Source organism: Xiphias gladius, chromosome 17 (assembly GCF_016859285.1).
Source record: "Xiphias gladius isolate SHS-SW01 ecotype Sanya breed wild chromosome 17, ASM1685928v1, whole genome shotgun sequence".
Classification (NCBI taxonomy): domain Eukaryota; kingdom Metazoa; phylum Chordata; class Actinopteri; order Istiophoriformes; family Xiphiidae; genus Xiphias; species Xiphias gladius.
Genome location: NC_053416.1, coordinates 6614410 through 6627289, shown reverse-complemented (window position 1 = coordinate 6627289; position 12880 = coordinate 6614410). Strand labels below are relative to the sequence as shown.

At 41.4% G+C, this 12880-nt stretch overlaps 1 protein-coding gene across 5 annotated transcripts in view; it reads right to left on the bottom strand.

Moving 5' to 3' along the window:
* The window catches only part of zbtb16a (zinc finger and BTB domain containing 16a), a 144024-nt gene that overhangs the window by 51916 nt on the left and 79228 nt on the right, over window positions 1-12880 (bottom strand). For all 5 annotated transcript variants that reach the window (XM_040149737.1, XM_040149741.1, XM_040149738.1 and 2 more), the window contains exon 4: window positions 800-886. In XM_040149737.1, coding sequence (XP_040005671.1) covers window positions 800-886 — 87 coding nt within the window. The remainder of the gene's footprint in view (window positions 1-799; window positions 887-12880) is intronic.

Here is a 12880-nt window from a genome sequence, read left to right as displayed (position 1 = left end):
ACTAAAAAAACAAAGGACTCGGAGACACACATGCATACAGCCACGATGCATACTGAATCCTCTGGCACATACCCTTGCCCCAAGCACACCACCTTCACAATGACCCGGGGTAAGTTTGAGACATTCTTTTCCCCCAAATTAAAGAGCTCATCGCCAGCAGTGAAGCTGCTCTGAGCCATCACACATCTGTTGAAGGGGGATTTACTTCTTCCTATTTACATCTTGGCACCTAGATCATCGCCGTCTTCCCATCTTCATAGCTGAGCACTGATAAACAACATTGGCCTGCCAAGTTTTCGCAGTTTGTTGATTACTGTAGGGTCTGTCTTCATTTAGGGCAAGTGGGACTAATCCAAGATGATGTTATCTCTCTTATGTGTCAATCCATGGCTCAAGTTAGCCAGAGAAGGCTGAATGAGAGGGCTCAAGGAGCACTCCACCACAACACACACCACACCATGACATGCATGCTGATTTGTGAAAATATATAGATTGCGAGTGTGAATCAGGGAGGACCTTATGATTCAATGTGATCTCAATTTTTCTCAGTTTTTACGAGGGTACTTTAACTCCTTCGCTTCTATTTTAAGAGAATTTGTCTCATCAAAATATGCTTATTATTTCAAATGCAGTATCTACAGCCTGTTTGACAAATACGTATACAGAGAACAGAATCAGGTGGAACTCTCTGAACAAATTCAACCAATACAAACATGTTGATGTCGCAGAAGAGCTCATAATCTTTTTGTTTATGTCCGTGGTGTCATGATGATATGTCTGTATGTGTGTGTCTTCATACCGGTATGGATCTGTCGGTGAGCCTCCAGGGATTCCTCTGTCTGGAACTGGGCGCCACACTGATCACAAACTATGGCCTTCTCACCAGCTGGAAAACAAGAGACAAGAGAGTGGACGCTTATTACACACAAGTACCTCATATGAAAAGCAGTATGAAATGGACAGAAGAAAAGGGTATCTTAAAGCTAAGGTGGAGACAAAATACATTTCATTAGAAAAATCCACTCAGAACTGAACACTGAAGAATGTTTGAATTACATTTTACACTGAAAAATATCAATCACGTATCGTGATTTGAATTTGAAATGAAGACTTTATTTCAGTTAGTGTTATAGCTTAGGCTAAAAAAAAAATGCAACCACAACACACTTAGCAAGGTACACATATTCCAATATTTCATATTTTGAACCCAAACTTTTAAAGACAGACGGTGAATTGGGAGTAAGTGTTTGGATTTGCAGACCTTCAGGTAGCTACAACGAAATCAAGGAGTGAATCTTTAACCTCCACAACCGATAAATCAATAATAAAACGAGCTTTTGGCACATGTATTGGCACAAAAGCCATAGAGCACTGAAAAGTTTACTTTTCCTCTATAAAATGTCACGTCTTGGTCACAATTCTTTAAAAAAAAACAAATTTAGGAGAGCCAGTTCACAAAGGTTTTGTTTATGCATAAACAACAAAACAACAACGAAAAAACAAAAATAAACAAAAAACAAGAACAAATATTGACCAATATATTGGTATCCGATTTGCAGTCTGATACTGTATCACCTAAAGACTCGGGTTTTCATCGTTTGATCCTCTTTCATTTCTTTAGAATTCAGATTCATATTTTTCAGTCTTTGATTGATTGATGGGTGTATTGTAATTTATAATGGGTCCTACATTTAACTTTAGAATTTGATGAGTGGAACTAGAGTCCATTATGTTTGAAAGTTCATGTGACATAGTAAGAATGGGGCTTAGTCCACAAGCATATCATTCTCTTAGCTGTAATATTTTGCAAGTCTAATTTCCCTAACTTCCAGATCAATGGATATTTAAAAGTGAACAGTCTTTATTTACATATATACTCTAGACCCATATAAATATATATTTAGTGTGTGTACAAATGTTGTCAGGTTAATATACAAGACTAATACATTCCTGCTTTTGACTCAAAGCCATTAAGTTATTGTTGAGTACTCTTCCGTTTTTGTTCCACCACACTTTGCTTCTGTTTCCACAATTAGATCAAGAATGTAGCCCTCGGGAAATGATCTGGAATGCCATTTCACCTATACTTTATGAGTGTGTACAACATTGTACAACAATAAAAGTAGAGACAGGAGCCTGGCATGCACACACACGGGGTGCCGTTGGAGGGCACATCAGATCAGCCTAACTCGAACAATGATTTTTATGGCTTGGCAACAAGCTCTTTACATGACATACACATCACACATCAAATAGAAGCACGCACGCAAAACACAAACGTACACAGACGCAAAACACAAACGCACACACACACACACACACACACACACACACACACACACACACACACACACACACACACACACACACACAAACTTAACATCTGGATATTGTGTGTGTGCAAAATGGGTGTGCAGGCTTGTGTGTCTGTTTTCAGTGCAAGCACAGAGTGATCTCTCCCGACCAGACCTTGGTTTGTTCTTGGCACGGCCTCTTGGGTTACGACACCTCCAGAGAGAGAAACAGAACACAATGAAAACAGGAAGCCAATTCTTAGATGACAGAAAAAAAAAAAAAAAAAAAAGTCAGGGAGAGATGGCTTGTGTGGTTTTGCAACCGCATTGACATTAGGGAACGGCTTGTACTGTAATAAGGCCTACCAAAAGCAGAAATGACATGGACCGTACATGACAGAGTGTGCCTGCCAGTAGAGTGCTTATGCAACAAGTTATGCAAAAGATGGTACGCTGCACAAGTGAGCGTGACAAGACCATAAGCCACTGTAATGCAACCTTTAAAGCTAGAACATCCTAGATTCATCTGCGATATCACAAGATTCATTTCCATGTAACAACTTTAGCCTAAATAGACTGAGCCTGGTGAGCAATGCCCTTTTTAATTGGCTGCATATGCAAGAGGCACAACTTGCAGTGAGAGCTTATGGCGCGCCAGTGTCAAATGCACAGATGAGCATATGGCCGAATTAGCTGGCAAAAGCAGCCACTTAACCTTTGGAGAACAAGACATGTAGTGGAGATGTAGACTGAATCCCCCAACGCATCCACTGATGTCCCTCATTTGCATTAATCACATAGTCCCTCTGTTGCTTCTTTAAGTCCCTGATTCATCATTGCTGGCTCAACTATAATTATTATTTTTATGTGCTACAGTTACCCCGCTAACCTGCATTGGACTCCTTCCATCCATTGATTTGAGCTCATTGATTGCCCCTGCTTTGACCAACTGGGACAATTTTATGCCCATACAAGTGCAATCATGACTCCATCATGTGCTACCCATAGACTATCATTGCTCAAAGTAAATACCCAATGCTTTTATTTCCGTGAAACTATTCCTGAAAGGGCCATGTTGTGTTTTTAGCCAATCTACCACATGCACATGTAGATACTTTACATTATTGCTGACCATGTCCCAAAACATGTTGCAGTGTTTCAGATTTTATAATGGGGGCTTTCATACTATCCAGGCAGCTAAAGGGCTAAACTAATTTCCATAATGTATTAAAATCAATTTTCAATTAAAATTAACTTTGAAAATATGTAATCCGTTGCAGTGAATATCCTGTCAGAAGTAAACTGTAAGTGAGTGTCAGATTACAATTTCCCTTCCTTCACTGGATCCCCCTGAGCAGGGCACTTAACCCCCAGGTGCCCCAGATGGCCTCTTCAGTAGCCGACAGATCTAACTGCGATTGTACTGGGCAGCTTCCAGCTGTGAATGTGTGTAACTGTGTGAGTGTGTTCCTGGAAAACAGCGTTCATGCTACAAGCAATTCAAATCTGGTTAAAAAAGAAAAAAAAACAACAGAATGAACACCGATGACTGCCTGAAAGGTACGAAAAACACATTTATGTCTACGGCTTGCAGAACTGTAAAATATAGGTGATTTGTAGTAAATCAGCTTTACACTTGCAAATACTGACTCCGCCTCACAGACAGTGGTGCAACACTATAGCAGTCTTCTGGGAGGCCAAGAGGCATGTGCTAAATGGGCCAGGGATAGGATTTTAGTGCAGGGCATGCCCCTGCTTGTGGCACAAGGACATAAATTGTCAGGAAATGCCTGCATGGTGCCTTGCTTCAAGAAGAATGAAGTTGTGTGAGGTCACTGTGGGGCAAAGGGGGGAATAAAAGTGGGAGCACAGGAATCCAGGGTACACACGGCCAGGCAGCCACCCAGCCAGATGCCCGTCATTCTAGTTAGCCAGCTAAGTGCTAACAGGGGGCCCTCCACTTGGTAACAGCCACCATCAGACATTTTCACTGCCAAATTAAAGCAATAAATCTTGAGGCCCCTCTGATTACAAGAGGGTGAACTTGTTAGTTAGGAAAGACGGGGTAACTGGGACAGAGGAGACGCACACTTGACATCAGCTGATACCTCTTGTCACGTGTGTAGGAAATAATAGTTTGCCTTCAACAGAAACATACACTCCAGCCAGGGGCCCATTCAAAATCACACTGTAGAATCTAAAGGCGTATTATTTCAACACTGAAATAAACCTGACCTTTGGTTTCATTGTGCGAGATTTTATTTTCCACACACACACACACACACACACACACACACACACACACACACACACACACACACACACACACACACACACACACACACACACACACAAAATTAAAAACGTGCTCCCTGCCGCTCACCAGGAAAAGGAAACATTGAAATGAATAATAACACCTAAGGTAATGTGCAGTAAATAAAAATTATTAATCACGCAGTACAAAAAGACCAAAGACAAACAAAAGGATTTTCCAAATGGTAGATTTGCCCTGTCTACTCTCTTGGTGGGGAGTCCTGTGTCACATTGCCACAGATTCAGCTCTTAGCTGACATAATAAAAGTTGCACAACCCAGCTGTGTGTGTGTGTGTGTGTGTGTGTGTGTGTGTGTGTGTGTGTGTGTGTGTGTGTGTGTGTGTGTGCATGAGTGAGTGTGTGTGTGTGTGTGCGTGTGTGCATGTTGGGAGGTAGGGATGGAGTGGTGATCAGGTGCCACATGCCACCAAAGCTGCTTCCCTTTTCGCTTCCCTCTCTGAAATATTGCACAACTGTTGTTGCAGTGTGGCTCAGTTATTTCATAAAGGGCTGCAAAAGAGAACAAGCCAGAGAGGGCTCCCTGCCAATCAAGTAAACTTCCTGCAAAGCCCGGCAGCAAAGAGTAATATAACAGTCCCGTTCTGTAAACTTGATCTGTCTTTACAGGCCCTGCATCCCCCTGATAAAGAAAACTTTCCTTCATATGGTGCCAGATTGTTAGCTTTTTAAAAGCAGTGTGCTGTGCTGGTTTTTAAAGCTAAATAAGCTATTGTTTTTTGATAATCCTAGTTTCAACTGCAGCTGTAAGTGTAAACTGTAAGTGTAGTGTGCTAGCACAATGTTCATATCCGGTTCTTTGGTTTCCTGAAAAGGCAAATTGTGTAGTTTTAAATGAACTTTAAGAACTTTGAGAATACCAAATCTACACGTGGAAACCGAAGTCAAGTCAAAACAAATACACAGTTGAGGATGCTTATTTAATATCTGGAAGATGAAACACATCTCAAACTTTTTAACTGAATTATTTTAATATGATAAATGATTAACAAGGGATTTTGCTTCGCAAAGTCATTACTTTATATCAGAAATCTCTTCAAGTTATCAAAGTCTAAAATCACAGTGAAGAAAAAAATGACTTGAGTTCCTATCATGAGACAAGCTAAAACAATGACACAATCTTATCATTCACATTTTTGTTCAACTTGTGCTCCATAAATACAACTTATAATTACTATAGGATCTAGTTGACTCTAGGTACTCGAACCACTTCCTTGGCATTCAAGGGCGTTTCACTTAAAGCTAACTGCTGTGGGCTTCCCCAAACAGTGGCAACATTTCACCATGTAGACATGATGAGGATTTTGGATTAGCACAGGCCTCAGAGGGAAGTGATGGTGCATTCCCTGGCCTGTAATTTCCCCTGACATACTAAGTGCTCATTCTCCCATTTCCCTAAATAATGTGGTGTGCAATGGTGCATTGTCCCATTTACACCCGTTCCATGACTGCACAGAATCTGAGTTGCAAATGTAAACAACCATCATAACGTTGTGATGCAGAGACGAAGACCAGCAAAAAGTAATCTCGGCCCCCATTTTTGGGAGTTTGTGGGTGTGATAAGTGTATTTGGGCGCAACAACACACACACCATCACCACACTCACATCATCCAGTTCGGCGAATGTGATCTCATAATGCTGCCATTCATAAGCTATTCTCATTGAAAAAAAAAAAAAAAAGTTTGAGGCAGAGAAAGACCTTGTTTGTTTGGTGTGATAGTCCTATTTTTCTGTACCCCTTATGAAAGACTAAACATTTTTTTTATGACTGTATGCCCACACTCAGCCTTCACACTTGCACACTTGTTGTTCCAACCTACTTTCTTTCACAGGTAGAGCGTATATGCTAAGTTTGCAACAGATGCCCCCCCCCCCCCACCCCTTGGGGATCGCAGTCTAAACAGAATCTTTCATCAAAGACAATCACAGAATTAAACATAAGAGTTGGAGAGCCTGTCTTTGCTCACAGCGACACACAAGAAATAGGCCACCATGCTGACATGAGCGCTAAACATTTCACCCTGCACAGAAGATAAAGAAAAAAACGGCGTTCCTTCTTTAAAAACCGCTAATCATTTCGAAATCTGATGAAGCCATGAATCTTTCCATTTTAACACGCGCATTAATTGAACTTGTTGTGCCAGCTAAACATGCTTCTGGCATTAAGTGAAAATGCAACGTTAAAAATACAGAAACCGAATTGAACACACGCCTTTTCAGGAAATCGGCAAAGTCATGCAAAGACCTTCTGTTTCCTGCAATAGAGTCATCAACATTAGTTGTCAAATGGTCTCACATGCGCGCTTGCATGAGATGGCATGACACTATTTAGCATTCATTACACAAAAAACCCTGTCTAAGAGCTTCCACATTGAGAAAAGTTTCAACAATAGAGCTTGACTGTTCCAAGAGAATGACCCTGCTGTAATGCAAAAATTCCACATTCTAGTCTGCACAATTCATTACACGTAAACACAACACGGTAAACAAACAGCTCCCGTGCACAAGAATAAAATGACAGCTGTATTTATGACTGAACTGTAGACAGTCTGTGGAATTTATCTGTATTCTCTTATCATAAAATGCATCATCCTCCATCAGCCAAATGCTAGTTTGAAGCAAAGACTAGCAAGGCGAGGAGGGGGGACTGCAGTTCTCTATTAATTATTGCATTTGGTGAGAATCGGCTGTCTTCTTGGTCAGAAATGTTGCCTGTGAACATAACAGGCAACATTTGGTGTGAGTTAGCAAAACTGTGCCCTGTGCAAAAAATTTGAAATCAACCAAGTCAGCCAAATGCTAAGATTTCCGTCTTTTGAAGCTTGATCCGAAGCTCTCACAGAGCAAAAAAAAAAAAGGCTCAAGAGTGTTTAGACTGGGGCAACACATTTATATTGCGAACAGAAAGGCTTGAAATTTGTCTAGATTACCCACTGCAAGGTTTTCATGGGAATCTGCGATGACAATTTGGGCAAAGTATCCACTCAGCAGTGAGTAACAAGAAAATTAAACAGTGCAATTCATTGTGCAATCTGATCTGGCCAAAGTTAAATCTAGGATTATATTCTTTTATGCCCTGTTAGTGTGAAGTAGGGGTTTCCAACTGGCTTAAAAACCTGTCACTGGTAAAAATTTTGTCCATCAAAGATTTCCTCCGAAATGCACGGGCCACACTGACCTGAGAAGGACTTTATTTATTTTAGAACAGCAGCAGTTGGGCAAACATTAAAAGACTACTGAGAAGTTGCTTATGCCTCAAATTCTAATTGGCTGGGAGTCTTCTGCACAAATATGAACACGTGAAGGTTAACTTGACATGGAAAAGCTTCAGGTCAGGTTTTCTCTCCCCCCCACTTTAATCACTATGCAGCATTGGTTCTTGCAGGGCAGGACACTGTTTACTGTATGTGCATGCATTTCTGCATTGGCTGAATGATCTGTTCTCAGGAGTCAGGGAGGCTAAATGGGAAATAAAAAAGGCTAATTACAGTGTATCTGTCGATAGCCGACCAATATCACACTCAGTGGTTTTTAACACTGTAAAATGGGCAGGAGAAAGAGAGAGATAGAGAGGGAGAATGAGAGAGAGCGGAGAGAGGCTGACAGATTAGGGAGAGAAAATGTGCATGTACGTATGTGTGTGTGTGTGTGTGTGTGTGTGTGTGTGTGTGTGTGTGTGTGTGTGTGTGTGTGTGTGCGACAGAGGGAGGGGGGCAGACAAGCGCAGTCACCAACAAAAACATAGCCTGGCTGTTCACTGAGCCTACATAAATGGCTTACGTAAGACAGTACTCTCAGTACCAAAAAACAGCAAGAAATCCATAAACACACACAGACACACACACACACACACACACACACCCCCTCCTACTGCCCCGCACTCACTCACACACAAGTTGGTTTTATTACACGTGTGAGGACTTCCATTCATTTCCATAAGCCTAACACGTAACTTCAGCTGTCTCTACTAGATTCATAACCATAATATTTGCCACAAAATAAAAGTGAAGCAATGGACAGAATGACATTAAGTAGCAGAAAAAGAGCATCTAAAACTCAATCTGGTTCATATGCAAATAGCAAAACAAGTCCACACACACATTCACAGGAACACACAGAGACGCAGTATGCTGTCAGAACAATGAGTACAGACACCACACGCTCTCTCTCTTTTATGCCCCCCCCTCCCGCCTCACTCTACCTTCAGCGTTATAACGAGCTGTGCTGTACAGTTTTATTTACACCAACCTCTTATCAGTGGTACAGCAGCACAGAGGCTGCCAATTGGAGAGGACAGACCACGGTACTGCCTGTACCCTGTAGTGAAGTAGGTGTGTACCACCATGCTCCCAGCACGTTTTTATCAAGGCTCAGAAAAGACTGGGCCCGCGCCAGGCTGCCTCTCAAAATAATAAAACATACTCACACACATTGCGCGCGCAAACACACGCATGCACAAACAAACAAACATGCAGACAGGATGAATTTGCAATAAGGCGCTACAACCAGGTCTTGCAACACACATACATCGAGAGGGCTTTCCATACAGGGATGTAATGGGGGTAAACCCATTTTAAGTTAATCACTCTTTTCATATGCCGGAATAGAGTTCGGCAAATGCCTTTTTAGCTGACATAAATCTTAATGTCAACCGCGAAGCATGAGACAGATGGTAACATGCGGGAGTTGGCTGAGCGCAACGTCAAAAACAATGCTGACAGAATTCTTATGATATATTTTGGCGCTGAAGTGATATCATAAAGATATTACTACAAAATCATTTAACTAATGGTTTTATAAAAAGGAACACAGATGGAAGATAGCTGACTTCAAATGTGTCCTAACTCTCTGTGTTTAAGAAGGGGGTTTAAATGACAGTGCAGGGCTAGGGTTAATTCATATGTCTAAATGTCTGCCTATACATGCATATACATGTTCTTCAGTTGTTTATCGACATAGAAATGCATTAGTCTGACTGTGATTGGGTAAATATAGGATATATTTAATTCAAAAATGCAAATTTTGATAGTTAGCTACAACACTGAGGTAACTAGTATGAAAATGGTGACCCGGACAGCAGTAGGTACACCAGAAATGTTAATAGCGTTTAGGCAACGACCTTGGACGAATACGATGTATGTTTTCAGCAATTTGTGTAAATAATAATGTACCCACAATAACACAGGAGAACCCAAGACACGTGCAGCACATTATTGTAAAGGATTCAGTAAAGGATTCAGTACACAGTTTCCGACGTGTGGGACAATCACACAGGTCACAGTGATAAATCATACAGTCTAGAAAACAAATTTGACCTCAATAGTGCAACAGTCATGGTGGAAAACTAAACCAGTTAGAAAGCAGACTGGAGCATTGGTTAAGTAATGACTTCAGACAGAAATATCAGCTATCAAATAAGCGATCAAACTTCCAACCTACCACCACATTGACAGCTTGAATTCACTGGCTATATGTAAGTATATGTAATTACCAGGTAGTTATGAAGAAACTCTGTTTGCTAGTGGGACAGATAACGAAGATTTGACATGACATGTTTTTGTATAATGTGTATTTGGGACTCAGAAGGGAATTTAAGTAGGTAAATTGAATTCACTTTTCTTTTTTCTTTTTTTTTTTTTCCACTATTTGATCTAAGCTTTAGAGATGTTGATACAAATGACCAAGAAATCCAAGAAATGGATGGGGCATTATGTGACAGTAGCTATGTAGTAGTGAAAGAACCTAATAGGACAATTATCTAAGTCTCTGGCTGCACAAAATGTAACAAAGTGTACTGGGCAAACACAAAGTAGCTGCACATTGAACATACATTATGTATTACACAGATGATATTGCAGTAACCGTAAAACACGCACTGGTTCTCACAAATATCAGACACACACAGACTCAGACCGGCAGAAAAGACTTCATGATGTGATCAAACAAAGCGCTATAAATAAGAGGAGATAATCTCGCTTTTCTGCGAGGGGGGATAGACAAGCCATCAAAAGCACAGGAACATATTTGTTCCCGATGATATTGTTATCGACGGAGAGGAAAAAGAAATCAAAGGGAAGTGAGAGAGCACGAGGAAGAGGGAGGGAGAGAAAAGGAAGAAACAGATGAAGACAGAATATTCAGGTCGCATTTGACAGCTTTACGGTCTGTTGCGCCGAATGGGATGTCTAGGGACGTGGCAAAGCAGACAAATATTGACTTGCTGAGCATTCGCATGCACACACATACACACGCGGACTAGGAAAATACACAAGACAATACCACATGAAGCCTCTAAATTCAGCCACCCCCCCCACCCCCCACCCCCCAAAAATGGATGAGCTCGCATTGCGACATCAGTCACCCTTGTTTTTTTGCCCAGCTCAACCTCTTAATCCATTTTGCCCGCAAACCAATTTGTTTGTCCAGCAGGTCACAGACAGTTTCCTGCCCTCACTGTTCCCTGTTCTCTTGTACTGTTTATTTCTCCCTCTCCTTTGCCTTACTTTCCCTGAACGAGGAAGCCATTTCCAGAGCTTTTGCCCCCTGGGAGATCGAGGGCATCTCAGTCCACACATCCATCCCTCCTCCCTCCTTTCCTGCAGTCACTTCCTATCCTCTACCTCTTTCTCTCCCATCCTCCTTACTTTCAAACTGTCCTGACGTCAGAGGAACCTGGTTTAAAGTGTGCACTGACACGAATGGACACAAATACACATGCATCATTTAAAACTATCTCCTAAGCTTCCAAAACCACTGTAATTTCTAATTTTTGAGATAAGCACAATCAGATTACTGTTAATTTGGCATTGGGTACATAGTGTTATCATGGGGCTCTGGAGGCAGCTGGTGACACGTTGATAATAGTGTCTTAATTCTTTTTAAAAATACGTTTATCAGAGACTTTATGCTAATTTACTTTTCTTTTTTTTGGCTTGGTCTTGCTTGAGTTGCCTTATGTTATTTGAATGGAATTTGTTTTACTCCTTTTTTCATTTTTTTTTTTTTTTTATATCATGTTCCAGTTGAATGTCTTTACTTTTACCCATATGATTTTCTTAGTCAGTCCACCACTTCGGTCCAGACTGGAATATCTTGACAAATGCCATCCCATGTCATTATGTACAGACATTCATGCTCCACACAGGTGGAATCCTAATGAATATGGGGATCCCCTTCCTTTTCCTCCAGTGCCACAGTTGGGTTGACATTTTTGAGTGAAATGTCTTGAAACTATGGCATTGATTGCCATGATACCTGGAACATATATCCATGTTCCCCGTAGGATGAACTGTATTAACTTGGGTGATCCAGCGATTTTTCATCTAGCACCATCAAAGTCAAAGCCTCAAGTTGACTTTGTATTTAGTGCTAGTTAACTGTTAGCATGGTCACTGTGTGCATGTTAGCATGCTGATGTTAGCATTTTACTCAAACCAACACTGGCGTGGCTGTAGACGCTTAGTCTTATTACTTCGATGCCTTGTATGAAGCACTTAGTATCCTAGCGTCCGTAAAAAGTAGATGCTAAATAAAATGTAATCATAACCGCTAAGAATGATGACCAAATAAAGAAAATGAGATCCAGGTTGTAAAATCTTGAATTTTTTCCAGGTGTAAGAACACACACACACACACACACACACACACACACACACACACACACACACACACACACACACACACACACACACACCAATATATGCCCTGCCTTGCTGTCTAGTAACAGCAATTACCCTGCTGTTGCCAGACACTGACCAAGTGTTTCAAAACACCCCCACCCTCTCCATATCCAGGCCTCCCCCTCCTCCATGGCTACCCCTAGAGGTGAAAGGTGCCATGTGTTTTCAGCTTTGCTTCAACCCCCCCCCCTGTTTTCAGAAAGAGAGAATAAAATCAGGCTTTGACATGTATCCTTGTACTCCGCAGATGCAAGGATATCTTCAGGGCCTTGGGTGGATGTGTGTATTTGTGTGGGTGTGGGTACATGGATGTGTGTGACAACATGCAGGGAAGGAAACAAGAGCTGGATGCATATGGGAAATACCCGGGGCTCTCCTGGTGTGAAGAGGCAGGAAGTAAGTTGGGCTGCTCTGAAATGCCAAAGTGGACCATTTCTCACAAGCCTTGGGGCCTGGTATTAATAGATCCTGGTTGGACAGGGGTGGGCTTCTGGTGAAATATATCCTGACGTAAATTACCTACTACAGTTTGAGTCTACCAAAGTCTGTTGATATAGTCCTCGATGAGATTATG